Below are 14,229 nucleotides of genomic sequence, written 5' to 3' on the forward strand. Positions count from 1 at the left end.
CACCTTATCTGCAGCTACATTTCCAGCCTGCCCAATCCTTGATATATTGCAATGGCATCAGAGCACATAAGCAGTCAAAGCCTCCAGTTTGCCCTGGTTATCTGTATAATTTTTAATAAACTGGTTCAGATCACACCTGTAATAAAACTTTTGGTACCATGTTCAGTAACTAAACAGCAAGTATCACTGAACCTGTTTAAAAGCAAACATCTGATCTGTTTTCAGACCAGGAGAGCAAACTTGGTGCTGTTTACAGTGTCAGACTGGGTGCCAGGGGCCCACTGGGGTTGCCACGGGGGGGGCTTCCCAGGCCCAGATTTGTGTCAAGTCCACAAAGGCCCAGGCCTAGGGGAGCACAAATTTAGGGGCATCATGCCCCCCAGCCACACCTGAACTCTGCTCACATCCAGAGCACTGGGATAATCCTGGGGAGGGGGGGTGGCCTTTGGGCGCCATGTGGAGAAATCTAGCGCTGGGCCCCCCAACGCAGTCCCGAGGTCCTACTCCAATGCTAGTCCCCCACACATTTAGTCCACATTTGTGGCCACAATGGGGGGGGGTGGGTTGGAGGAGTTCCAGTGCCCACATTTCCCAATAGGGGGGTACAGGTTTTTTTCCTGGTGCCCCCTGGCCTTTATTTCATTACCTCAAAATTCTAAACCCTATAGAAAAGATGTGCTCTAATTTTACTGGTCCCTTTCATACAAAAACTTTGATCTATTTATCTATACATACTAAGCATCCCATATGAGCTTTCTTTACATTTTATAGCACATTTCACACAGTCATTCTACATCATATATACAGTATCTTCCAAACAAAATGTACAGTAGAAAGATGATAACAGACAGTACATGCAGATGATCCAATGAGTATAAAGTTATCCATTCATTCACTCTCCCACCTTACTATCCAAATCATGCAAAGGATGATAGGTGCATTAGCACAGAGAATCATTACCGGCACAGGAAAGTCAGACTGGCTCATTGGTCTATAGAGAACTCAAGTGTACAAGCTTGGTCTCATTTCTCTCTTAGGCAAACTTCAGGTTATGTAGTTGTTAAAGTTCTAACCTAATTCTGTATAGGGTATAAAAGCTATAATAACTAGGCCAGTGCACATTTGACTCTTGATACTGCATCATATGAGGAAGGGATACCGGTAATGTCTCCTGTGCATATGCTCCTGTTTGTGTAATCTGTGCAGGACGAGAAAACATGCAAGAAAATTATTACAAACTAACGGGCAGAGGCTGGTGCTGCAGCAATAGGCTGAGGTTGGCAGTGGAGGCACCCAGCGGGTCCGCTCTTACCTGACCACCTGCAAAAATGACAGGGGCGGAAGCGGGTTTTGGACGGTAAGGGATTGTGGCACCTTTTGGTGGGGACTAGGAAAAGGGAGAGGAGAGGGAGAGAGAATATTAGAGCACCCCCAGATAGATCAAATCCCCATTTGCAAGAAGATTTAGAATAATATGAAATATCACATTCCTGCACTATAGTAACTACATAAAGTAAAAAAAATAATGACACTATGCAATTTATAGTCTCTGCAATTTTAAGACATTTGGATCATGGCCTAAGTCTCTGCAGTAAATAATGTTAGGTTGCACATGATATATTTCCAGGTCATTCTGTAAAACCTTGGATCATTTAGACACTGGGCAATAACTCATGGCAACCAGTCACATGAGTGCTTTCAGTGTTCAACCTGCAGCTGGCTGGAAAAATCTTACCACTGATTGGTTGTTATAGGCTACTGCCCAGGTGCAAATTTGCCCAGTGTTTATAAATGAGCAACACTGTGGTATGTATGCTACCTGTTTGTCTCATACTGTAAAATGTAGCCCTGACTATGACCTTTTATCTTCTCCAAAAATTCATAGCAACATGTTCTGCTGCCCTTACTTACATTTAGCTCACTCTAATTCATAGTCTTGTGCGTAATTCCTACATCACTGGCATGGTAGTCACAGTGTAACTAATTTTACACACATTCTATCTGATTGATGCCTACTACAGGTATGGGACCTGTTATCCAGAATGCTCAGGACCTGAGGTTTTCCAGATAAGAGATCTTTCCGTAATTTGGATCTTGATAACTTGAGTCTGCAAAAATCATTTCAATCTTGAATAAACCCAATAGGATTGTTTTGCCTCCAATAAAGATTAAATATATCTTAGCTGGGATCAAGTACAAGGTACTGTTTTATACTGTAATTACAGAGAAAAAATAAATCATTTTGAAAAATTTTGAATTATTTGCTTATAATGCAGTCTATGGGAGATGACCTTTCCATAATTCGGAACTTTCTAGATAGCGGGTTTCCAGATAAGGGATCCCATACCTGTACCATGGAGTCTCTAGTTTATTTATGGTATTTATACATTACCACGACTGTCAAGCACTGTACCTCCAACATCACCACACATATCTGCTTCACACACTGGATGATGGCATCAGGGGTGCCAGAGATGGTCACTGCCCGCTCAGTAGAATTGGGCAGCATGTCACCAGCCACCTGCACCTGGGCTCCTGTAGACTAAAACAGTACAAGGCAAAGTACATGAAATATATTTGTCCCTTAAGGATTGTTATTATTTTCTTCCCTTTTAAGCACCCTTCTCCAAAATGTTCTTAAAGCACTAACCTCTCTGATCTCTTTTATCTTAGAGCCACCTTTCCCAATCAAGGATCCACACTGGCTCGCTGGTACCACCAATCGCAAAGTGACAGGTGGCTTGCTGGTAGCAGTGCTGTTGCTCATCGAGTTGATAATGTCCTATACAGAGAGAACAATGGATTTTAAATCTTAAAAGGAAAATATAGTGTAGCTGTAAGAAAAAATATTTGCAATTATTATAGAGTGTGCCATTTAAAGTTGCTTTTTGTACTGCTTAACTGTAAATTTCTCAAAAAAACCTTGCTATTACCAACATCCAATCAACTTGGCTGCCTGCTTTCCCAGGCTATAAAGGAGAGCCAGCGGCACTCAAGAGTTCATATTGGAACAGCCAATACTAAATAATGAGTAGACAGCAACTTGATGGTCCTGGCACGGAACTATAGTTGGTATTTCCCTGTGTGAAGGCCAAGCTATGACTGGGTATTGTGACTCTGGGAAAAGTCATTACTAACCACTCATTTGTAACACAGACCACAGACGATGTAAAGTGAGCTCCTGTAAAGGTGACACTTTTAAAGGTAACAAAACATTTATTCTCAAATTTTTATCAGGAGCCAACTAAACCTTGCTACTAGACAAATGGTACCAGCACTCAAATGGTGACTTAAATAAGGGACCAGACCCTGTGTTTTTTTAGTTTGATGGATACCATTTGTCTGGTAGGATAATGATGTGTAAGTACCTTCTCCCAGGATAACCAAGCACTGGCATTGCCTCAGGCAGAGGCCTGAGTGTGCATCTGGAAATAGACTGTGAGCTGCAGACTAAACCTTCCACAAGAAGCCAAATATCTCTATATGCACCACAGTGTTGGTTGGTTTAGGAAGGTCATACCTTTGTTATGCTGAGTTTGGTCTGACATAGATTTCATGGCTTTTTGTTAAGTTATAAAACTAATTCCTATGGCCCTTGTTGATAAAGTATAGAATGTATGCCTGGTGGCCAGGGAGAGTGTGTGTTTCCCTGGGTCAGGTCTGGATTGGGATTTAAAATAGGCCCTGGCATTTCAAGTACACAGAAGCCATAACAGCCCCCCACCAGCCCACAAAACAGTAACTCTAACTTACAGTAACTCATAGTAACTCTATGGCATCTTAACAGCAGCCCCTCTGGCAATGAAAAAATTGAGGAATATTGGCCTAGAACATAACATTTGTACTTGGATAGAAAACTGGCTGAAGGATAGATTACAAAGAGTGAAAGTAAATGGAACATTTTCTAATTGGGCCAGTGTTATTAGTGGAGTACCGCAGGGGTCAGTCCTTGGTCCTTTGCTTTTTAACTTGTTTATTAATGACCTGGAGGTGGGCATAGAAAGTATGAGTATTGCAGAGTGATTTGATTAAATTGGAAAACAGGGCAGCAAAATGGAAAATGAGGTTAAATGTCATGCACTTTGGTAGAAATAATATAAATGTGAGTTATACACTAAATGGTAGTGTTTTGGGGGTATCCTGACTCTAGGGATGAAAACATAATTTTGCCTCTTTATAGGTCCCTGGTAAGGCCTCATCTTGAGTATGCAGTGCAGTTTTGGGCTCCAGTCCCTAAGAAGGATATTAATGAGCTGGAGAGAGTGCAGAGACGTGCAACTAAACTGGTAAAGGGGATGGGAGATTTAAACTATGAGGTTAGCCTGTCACGGTTGGGGTTGTTTTCTGGAAAAAAGGTGCTTGATTACTCTGTGCAAGTACATTAGAGTGGATTATAGGCAGGTAGGGGGATGTTCTTTTTTCCCATAAAAATGACCAGTGCACCAGAGGTCACCCCTTTAGATTAGAGGAACGGAACTTTCATTTGAAGCTGCATAAGTGGTTTTTCGCGTTGCGGGCAGTGAGGTTGGGGAATGCTCTTCCTAGTGATGTGGTAATGGCAGATTCTGTTAATGCCTTTAAGAGGGGCCTGGATGAGTTCTTGAACAAGCATAGTATCCAAGGCTATTGTGATACTAAAATCTACAGTTAGTATTGATGTTGGTTTATATGATTTATGTGTGTGAGTGTATAGATAGGTCAGTATGGGTCTGTATGTGAGTGGATAGATAGGTCAGTATGGGTCTGTATGTGAGTGTATAGATAGGTCAGTATGGGTCTGTATGTGAGTGGATAGATAGGACAGTATGGGTCTGTATGTGAGTGTATAGATAGGTCAGTATGGGTTTGTGTGTGCTGGGTTTACTTGGAAGGGTTGAACTTGATGGACTCTGGTCTTTTTTCAACCCAATGTAACTATGTAACTATTTGCCAGAATCCACAAATTGCCAGTCCGGCCTGCCTTGGGCTCAATATAACATGCAGAATGAATTTCTGTTATGGATGTGGCAATAATTCTGATTAACTCACCTCCTCAAACTTATAAGCAATCATGGCAAAGGCCTTGAAAATGGCATCTGTGGGCCCCGTGATTGTTACAATTCTCTCTGGGCAGTTCCCTTCTGAGATGTTAATGCGAGCACCACTCTAGAATAGACGGTAATAATACAGAGCAAAGGTTAAATGTTATACAGACGTAATACAGAATGCCTGGCTGTGAGACAGAGAGAAGTAGAATGTGGTGGTTAGAATAGAATATTTAACTATAATATGCTTCTGTCTTGTGAAACATAAACCACTGTGTACTTACCTCTTCCCTCATTTTCTTCACGGTTTCTCCTTTCTGAAATCATAAGAATATTTGTTAAAGAGTTGCTTAATAAAACCAAGGCATCATAAAAGATCATTCATATATATATATATATATATATACATAGTCCATAGAAAGCACTCACTGCACTTTTGCTGTGAGTGCTTTCTATGGGCTATGTGGATTTTGTGGGTCAGCACCCGGCCATTGCCTATGGGATTGGTGAGTGCCGATTTTTGCGTAGTTATATACAGTATATATAGGTATGGGTTCATTATCTGGATACCCATTATCCAGAAAGCTCCAAATTAAGGGAAAGCCATCTCCCATAGACTTTTTCTCTTTAATTATAAAACAGGACCTTGTACTTGATCCTAAAATATAATACATCTTTATTTGAGGCAAAACAATCCTATTGTGTTTATTTAATATTTAAATAATTTTAGTATGGAGATGCAAATTACAGAAAGACCCCTTATCTGTAAAAACCCAGGTCCCGAGCATTCTGTATAACAGGTCCCACACCTGTGTATATAGTACATATAATGTATATAGTACATATATAATACACCACTGCTAATGATATTACTCATTGCCTTGGAGATTGCACAAGACAAGCATATTACTCCCAGACAGAGAGTTCAATTGAACTAGAAATGAATGTCTCACAAGGTGACACTATTGCAGAAGGCAAGCAGGGTTTATATTAAACATTGAACATTATGGGTAATATACAACCAGATGGCTTAACCACTGTAATCTTCACATGAAAAGCCATCCTGGCTCCCTAGCATAACCCTTGTTATTAATTCCTACACAGTAAGATGAAAATGGCTACCGGTGCTTTCTTGCTTCTCTTTTCTCCTAAGAAGACTGTACCAGTCGTAATGCCCAGTGTTGCATAAACTTTGGAGCTATAGGATTTAAAGCAGTTAGGAGTTGCGAATATGAACATTTACCATTGTCTTTATCAGGCTGGGACTTAAACTTAAAAAATAGCGACTGTCTATGGCATCTTACAGCAGCCCCTGTGGCATTTGCCAGAATCCTCAGATTGCCAGGGTGGGCCTGGTCTTAATGCTGTATTCTCTTCAGAAAACTAAACTGGAGGAGAGGATGTATTGCTATGTAGTAGTTAGAAATGCTTCTATAATATCTATGTGATCTACATTTTATTTAAACTTTATTGCACTTGCCTTTATCCTTTTAAACGTTATCAAGACAATAGTCCATCAGTAGCAGACCTGCTATGTTTGCCACCAAGGGAGGATGATTCCAGTCACTGCCATGCAGCATGAAGGGTTATTTTCTGGAAACATTATCCAAACTGGTTCTGATCCTCCATTTTTAAATAATCTAGTTTAAAAGCTTAAAGCTATATTACTCACTCGCCCTAGCCTGTTGATGACATGGGCACAGGATAAAATAAAAGTGCTGAGGAAGTGCAAATGGACCTAAATGGAGAACAAGAATATCTAGGCAGACATTGCAAACACAATGTGAAAGAGCGGGGATGATAAATATTAATATATGTGTTTAAATTGTATGTGTATTAGATTCTGTTAAACCCACAGGATACACACAGGACCTTCTACTCATATTTTGCAGCACTCTGTCAGACATGCATCTGTATTGCAGCAACTTTTCTAGAGAAGAGATGTAGTAACATAACATAGATATTTGGCAGAGGTTGAATCCTGTGTTTAGTCCATAGGAATGAGTAAGATAATAATTGTATTCTGCTACATTCTCATTATCTTTAATGAGAAGAAGCATGTGATTATAACCCAAATGGTTACTGGGAGTCAAGGTATGGATAGTCATAAGTCCATAGCAAAAAAAGGAAAAGTTGTGCTCACCACTAAATGTTAAATCATTAGGCAGGTGCCAGCTTGAATATATTGCAATATATGGACAAACAATCCCTGTTTTGCTGAAAGGAGAGGGCATATCTTGGTAGCTTAATGTCCATATTGATAATGGGTGAGTGCAGAAGACTTCTTGTCTCTGTCTATTTGAATGTTGTAGTCATGGCCTCATTGCACCCCTGCCTAACAGTTTCAAATTTAATGATGAGCACAACTACCCCGTTTTTGCTATAGTTTATCCAGGGGCAGTGGCCTGCAGCTTGCTGTAGCTCCCACCCTTTTCAGTCAAGTCAGGTGACCCAAGGAGTAGCCAATAAAAAGGGCAACCATTTGAGAATTTTAGCCTTGAAAACAAGTTAGTTGCAGGTAAAACTCAGTCCCTGTGTAAAATGTATAATAAAGCCGTAGAATTCTTAATGAATCAGATGACTTTGACGTAGTTGGCCAGTTTGAAAGTATATTGCAATATATGGACAAACAATCCTTGTTTTGCTTAAAGGGCAGGGCATTTCTTAGTAGCTTAATGCTCAGAATGTCTTAATGTCCTATATATATATTGATAATGGGTAAGTGCAGAGACCTCTTGTCTCTGTCTATAGTCATATGTCCAAGTAGAACTTTATTATTCCCAACCCTTGGAGCACAGACAGACTCACCTTGCCAATAATGCTTCCAACTTCCTGCAAAGAGAAAATACACAAATTCTTAGTTACTGCATTACACTGGCAAAGATTAAAGAAGAGTAAAAAGACACATTATTAGAAAGGTCTAAACATATAATTGGGGAGGGGGTGTATAATAATATATAATATGATAGGTACAGGAGGGATATGCAGATAATTTTGTAAATAAATAATAAACAGATACAACAATTAATCAATATTTAATTAATATTTTCCTAGATGGATGGATTCATAACAGGACAGGGAATTTTGGAATTCCCACCCTGGCGTAGTACTCTCTGTAAAGACAGCAAAATAGTGCAGCTATAAGATCAGCAGTTGTCCCAAGCCTTTTATATGGCATATAACCTACAATTCCAATATATGAGATGCTAACATGCTTTAACCTAAGTACAGTAACTTACCTTGCCATGCATTAGCAGGCGGATAGTCAGTGTTACATTTAGACCTCCTTCTGACACTTTGGCTTCCATGTTTCAGCAGCTAAAAAACTCTTACCTGTAAAATATGAATTGTGTCCCATTACACCATAGTATTTAAATCAGCAATTTATTAGCTAAATAACAGATGAAATAAATATCATGATGAAAGAAGTATCTCCTGTTACCAACTCTTCTGCAGTTAAAAGTAGATATGTACACGTTTTCTATTTTGTATGAAACTAGGTTAAAACAATATTAGTATCAGTTAAATAAAACTAAGTTCAGCAACATGTATTGAGTTCTAATTGAGGATTGAAAACCCTCCTAAAATATTACTGGTCCCTCAACCAGGCCCAGACTGGAAACCATTTTCAAATACACAGAGGCCCAAACAGTCCCCCACAGCCCACTAAATAGTGACTGTCTATGGCATCTTACAGATTGCCAGTCCAGGCCTGGCCTCAACCCAATGCAACACATTGTTATAGAGTAACATCAGCAAAAGCTTCCACTGGTTTCATAATTAGGTCTTGCTTTTATCATTTAGCAGCACTCTTCCAAGTAAAGCTAATAGCTAATGCCTTGCCGCTAAGGGTAAGAACCTGCGGAGCCGTTGATTCACTCGTGATTAGTGATGAGCGAATCGAAAAATTTGCGAAACGGCAAAAAAATTGATGCCTATTCTTTTGACCCCCGCGACTATTCTTTTGACGTCCGCAACTATTCTTGTGACAATTTTTGGATGCGCGACTATTCTTTTTACACACAACTATTCTTGCGCCAATTTTTTGATGCGCCGCAAATCCATGCCTGGAGAAACATTTTGCCCATCGCTACTCGTGATAGATCTCTGCTATCGTGGACGACAAACCGATCTGAAAAGGCTTTCCACTGACAACAATAGTAGTCACCAGTGGAAAGCCCTTTGCATCGCTTCGGAAATCCGAAGTCGCACAAAGTTGCCTACAGGAAGACCAACACAAAATGGTGGCTCAAAGGAAACTATATATACTTATATATTCTAGTTTGGCAAGATTCTTAATCTTAGGTCACTTAATATGAACTATCTGTTGGTTAAGTATTCATTTTGGGGGCATAGTTTTCCTTTAACAAGAATCGGCTACAAACAGTGGAAAAGACAGCAAAGGTTCTGCAAGTTAAAAAAGACAAAGATAGTATTCAGAAACAGGTGCAAAATTGCATCTGATAATCCACATTAACTAAAAAAAGCATTTAACTGCTCATTGCAAAACTATAAGAGAAATAGCCTACTTTGTCATGGGTTATAGAGTTGTGGTATTTGTCACATTTTCTTCAGCATAGTTAAAATATAACCATATGTGCTCTAAATTAGTGGAGTCCAATATGTAGATCATGTAAAACATGTAGACCTTCAGCTGGTGATATCAGGGGCACAGAACTGGCCACAAAATGCTCCATTACTTTAACCCCTAGTTGCATCCCAGTATTTAGAAATAATTACATATTACAATAAATAATGTATAATTATATATAATATATAGAGACTGAAACCTAACTATTGGGCATAAGTGGTAGATGGCATGATATCCCTAAACACAGATAGCATGATATCACTAAACATAGATGCCATATGCTAATCATTGATCCCAGTAAACAAAATGCTTGGAATCAATATAGGTCATTGATTCCTTTTGGCACTTTCTAATGAGTGCAATGGTACAACACTTAGCCATGGGCCAGTAATTGCTAAAACTTGAGGAGAATCCTGTGCCACAGAACATAAAATCACAAGATAATCACAAGATAATGAAGCAATAGGGTTTATGCCTTTTTACAATCATTTCTGTTGTTAGAGCTTGTCCTGTCCTAATTCCTGCTTAGCCCAATTTCCACATCTCCTTCTAAAAAACTGACCCTATGTCAGAGTATTTATTCACTCTTTGGCTCCTGTGCAATAATCAGATCACATTGGGTGCCCATGCATACAAGTTAAGAGAGGTTCCTCAGTCTGATTTATTTAAGCTTTCCTGGTTAATATCTGACTGAGCCTTGAGGAAATAGCATCTGTGGGAGGGAAATAAGTCCTGGCCAATAATCTGCCTACTAAATCAAGTGGCAGTGGGATTTAGAAACCCATATTGGCGGAGAACTTTTGCCACCAATCTTGCATGCCATACTTCCTGGATTTAAGAGAACATTAACACTTAGGGGCACATTTACTAATCCACGAACGTCCGAAAAGCGTCCAAATGACTTTTTCGTCGCCGTCACGACTTTTTCGTCGCCGTCACGACTTTTTCGTGAATTGTCGCAACTTTTTCGTTGCCGTCGCGGAAAAATTGGATTGGTTTTTCCGCCGTTTACAATTGCTCAATACGAAAAAATTGCGATGGCGCCGAAAAAGTTGCGCAAAATACGATAAAGTCGTGACGGCGACAAAAAAACCCACGAAAAAAACGCGACTGCAACGAAAAAGTTGCAAAATTTTTGTTTCCAATCCAATATTTTCCCATTCGGGATTCGGATTCGTGGATTAGTAAATGTGCCCCAGAGACAACTGTCTGTCAGAAATTTAAATATTTGTAGTATATATATATATATATATATATATATATAGAGAGAGAGAGAGAGAGAGAGAGTTACAGTGAGATCCATAGTCATATTATATTATCTGCAAATCGATACCGATGCAATTACAGAGTTATTTGGGAAAATATTCTAGAGATTTTTTTCATTTCACACCACGGGGGTTTGTACACATAAGTGGTATTGCATGTTTGATTTGAATTTGATGACATTGGTGAATTTCCTTATCACAGGTAAAACGGTGAAATGCTTTAGTTCTAACAGAACCTGGTGAAAGGGAGTGTAGAGCAGACAAGACCAGGAATGAATTTGCTTTTTGCAAAAAATGTAAGATCTGAGGATCTGCTGTCCAGTCTGTATTAATGTGTTTACAACTATATTGTATCTCTCTCAGTTTCTCTCTTAACTATATTTAAAAATATGTATGATTTTCTGTTTTCTTTCAAGTCCTGTGAGTGCTGTGTCCATCCGTTGTTTACATTTTGATTTTTACACTGGGCACCCAGGCAATTTGTGTTTTGAGCAGAATGTCCTTCTATCACTATGATAAAAATATGTATATATATATTTTTAAAATTATTTTGCACAAATGTTTTGTTATTATTCACAGTATACATAATAGCACACACTTATTTACATGCCTATGCAGATACACATACAGCAGACACCCACACAGGTCTGCAGAGATTTTCCCTTTATATCTTATCTCCTGTATAAATGTTTCCAATTGATTGAAAAAGTGGGTCATGTGTTAGAGCGGTGAGATTTATCAGGGTTATTAGATTAATCACGCTTCATGCTCCCCTGCACAGCCGCAAATGCTGGTCTTTTCTTTCCCCACCCAGACAGCTTTGCACCCTGAGCAGAACAAGGAAATTAACCTCTTTTCAGGGAAAGAAGTGTCTTTCACTGTTGTACCAACAGGATAGGAGTTAAGATCAATGAAAGTTGTAAAGGTTAAGCAAAGATATCACCACCTCTAGGGACAACACCACTGCATGTTCTGTATTATCGCTACGGCCAGTCAAATTATACACAATATCACACATCTGCTTGCTTTAATTAAAATAATGAACATTTATAGGTGCTTAACAAATAAAACAGTGGTGTAAAAATAGACAGATCAATGGATATTTGACTAATATTTGGCAAGGGATCTAGCAGATATCTGTCGGGCAGGTATATAAACCCTGCTGAGCAAGAACCGCATCAAGGACAGGATTGTATAGGACCCCCTTACCAATGAGGCAAACAATCGGATCAGCCCAATTTAGTCCATCGTGAGTTGCCAAACCATCAGCATGTTTAGTGAACGCACCAAAGGAACGGATATTTTTATGTATGCCTGACTTTTAATTTTTTTCAAATTTGCAGTAAATATGTTGCTATTAAAGAGCTATTAATGTTGTTAAAAAGATTTAACTATAAATATTCATATTTGTGAATCTGTGCTATCTAGTAAAGATCCAGTGGGTTAAAGCAAACAAAGGTAGGGGTAGGTAGACAAAAGAACATAGCTAAAGAAGCAAACACAATTGAATAACCAGTCAAGGACACTTTATACACTCCTCCATTATAGTTCCCAAGCCCATCACTACAGCAATTTTTAAAATCCTGCCTGCAAGCTATATAAATAGCATTAGTGACCATTATACTGTACACTTAGAACAGCACACAAAGGAATAACAGACATAGCCCTGAGTGCACTAATGGCAAGGATTGGGCTGCATTTGCAGTGATAAATCAAAGATTTCCACGAAAAAAAAAACTACCCAAATTGTGGGGCCAAGGCTCCAAAAGAAATAAAAGGGGTAGCAGATTGGGTGAGACATGAGGTGAACACTACTTTGCTATTCTAGATATTCCTCGGGTGCCCAATGTGAATGCAAATTAAGGGGGTGAAGGCCTTATTTTCTTTCCTGGATTGTTGGAACTATAGCAAAATGTCAAAATAAAACACAAAAAATGACTTAAAGCTGTGTGTTTTATAAGGTATGGAAAGCTCCACCAATATTGTATTCCAAATTTTAGGTCCGTACCTGGAAAACTTGGACCTTGTAGTTATGTATGATGCATGGTTGTTTAATAGCCCATTTGCCCTGCTGCTTCCAAGTGCATAAAGGAATAAACAACATGTAACCAGCATCCTCCAGGAGCACAGGCTGCATATTTTGTTGGGTTGTTACTAGCAGTCGTCCATAAAAATTAAGATTGTTTCTCTACCAACAGGACCATTCTAGTAAGGTCAAACTGTACAAACGATTCGTCTGGGGATCCTTTCAGATCAGTTGGCTTGGAAGTCAGCTTCTGTATGGGCAGCTTTAGAAAGTTGCTGAGAATTTATGGTTTGGTAACAGGAGCTTCTCTCTCATAAGAGATTATACTTCTGTATCAGTGATGGAATTATCCTGAGGCCTTATTTAAATAATGCAAGTTCCATGTTGCCCTCCAGCTTTCATCTCATAAATATGTCCCAAAAGGTTAGTAGACCATCGCTGTTTGCTATACACATAATTATACAGTGTCTTCTCAGTCCAAGACTTCTACTCAAGTAAAAATGGTAGGTTTGTTGCTTGTCCTCTCCTGAATTGCTTCCCAGATGGGCTTCAGTGGCTAAAGATGTTGTTTACCTTTACATAAACTTTTATGATGTAGACATAGCTATTCTGAAACAATTTGCAATTGGTCTTCATTTTTTGTGGTTTTTCAGTTATTTTTTCTTTCTCTTCATAGCTCTCCAGTTTGTTAGCATCTATATGGTTGCTAGGGTCTTATTTACCCTAGAACCAGGCAGTGGTTTGAAGGAGAGACTGGAATATGAACAGGTTAACTACTGAAGAGGAAGTGAAGTAACAAAAATTAAGTATAACTATAAGGGGCCCATTTACTAAAGGTCATGGGTTTTTTTTCCACAATTCCACAAACAAGTTTTTTGTGTGAAAAACCATGATTTTTTTTCTCATTTACTTATACGTCAAAACTGAGACAAATCTAAAAGTAAAAATACACCATCTAAAAGATGTCGCGGTCATGTAGAAATCAACAGCAGCTGTCCTTTTTTAATTGGCTAATTAAGGTTTTCTGGGGTTTGACTCTTTCATTTGTGTGACAGAACAAAAAATGCGTGTTTTTCTCTTTTTTTATGCAGTTTTTTTTTTTGTTCATGCTTTTTTTTTAAAAGGCTGTTCTAATAAATCACTTGCCAACTCTGGTTTTAGAAAATGGGTTTATTTGTGGTTTGAAAAACCTCTAAAATCACTAAAATGAGAATGATGATAAATAGGCTTCCATAAGTGTAGCTTCGCACATAAATAGTTTTTTGTTTTTTTATAGAAGATAAAACCATGAAAAAGAAATAATCAAAGACAGTTGCAAAGTTC

General features: G+C 38.8%; 1 protein-coding gene across 13 annotated transcripts in view; it reads right to left on the bottom strand.

Moving 5' to 3' along the window:
* Positions 1–14,229, bottom strand: part of LOC100490531 (poly(rC) binding protein 3) — a 36,504-nt gene that overhangs the window by 10,474 nt on the left and 11,801 nt on the right. For 7 of the 13 annotated variants that reach the window (XM_012971378.3, XM_004917901.4, XM_004917900.4 and 4 more), the window contains exons 3-9: positions 8,264–8,357; positions 7,833–7,856; positions 5,309–5,341; positions 5,029–5,145; positions 2,651–2,782; positions 2,414–2,542; positions 1,244–1,387 (exon numbers count right to left, since the gene is read on the bottom strand). In XM_012971378.3, the coding sequence (XP_012826832.1) occupies positions 1,244–1,387; positions 2,414–2,542; positions 2,651–2,782; positions 5,029–5,145; positions 5,309–5,341; positions 7,833–7,856; positions 8,264–8,332 (648 nt within the window). In that variant the 5' untranslated portion in view covers positions 8,333–8,357. The remainder of the gene's footprint in view (positions 1–1,243; positions 1,388–2,413; positions 2,543–2,650; positions 2,783–5,028; positions 5,146–5,308; positions 5,342–7,832; positions 7,857–8,263; positions 8,358–14,229) is intronic. The other 6 variants (XM_004917903.4, XM_002932032.5, XM_004917905.4 and 3 more) reach the window with 2 other exon arrangements.

This window comes from Xenopus tropicalis, chromosome 9 (genome assembly GCF_000004195.4).
Source record: "Xenopus tropicalis strain Nigerian chromosome 9, UCB_Xtro_10.0, whole genome shotgun sequence".
Taxonomy (NCBI): Eukaryota; Metazoa; Chordata; class Amphibia; order Anura; family Pipidae; genus Xenopus; species Xenopus tropicalis.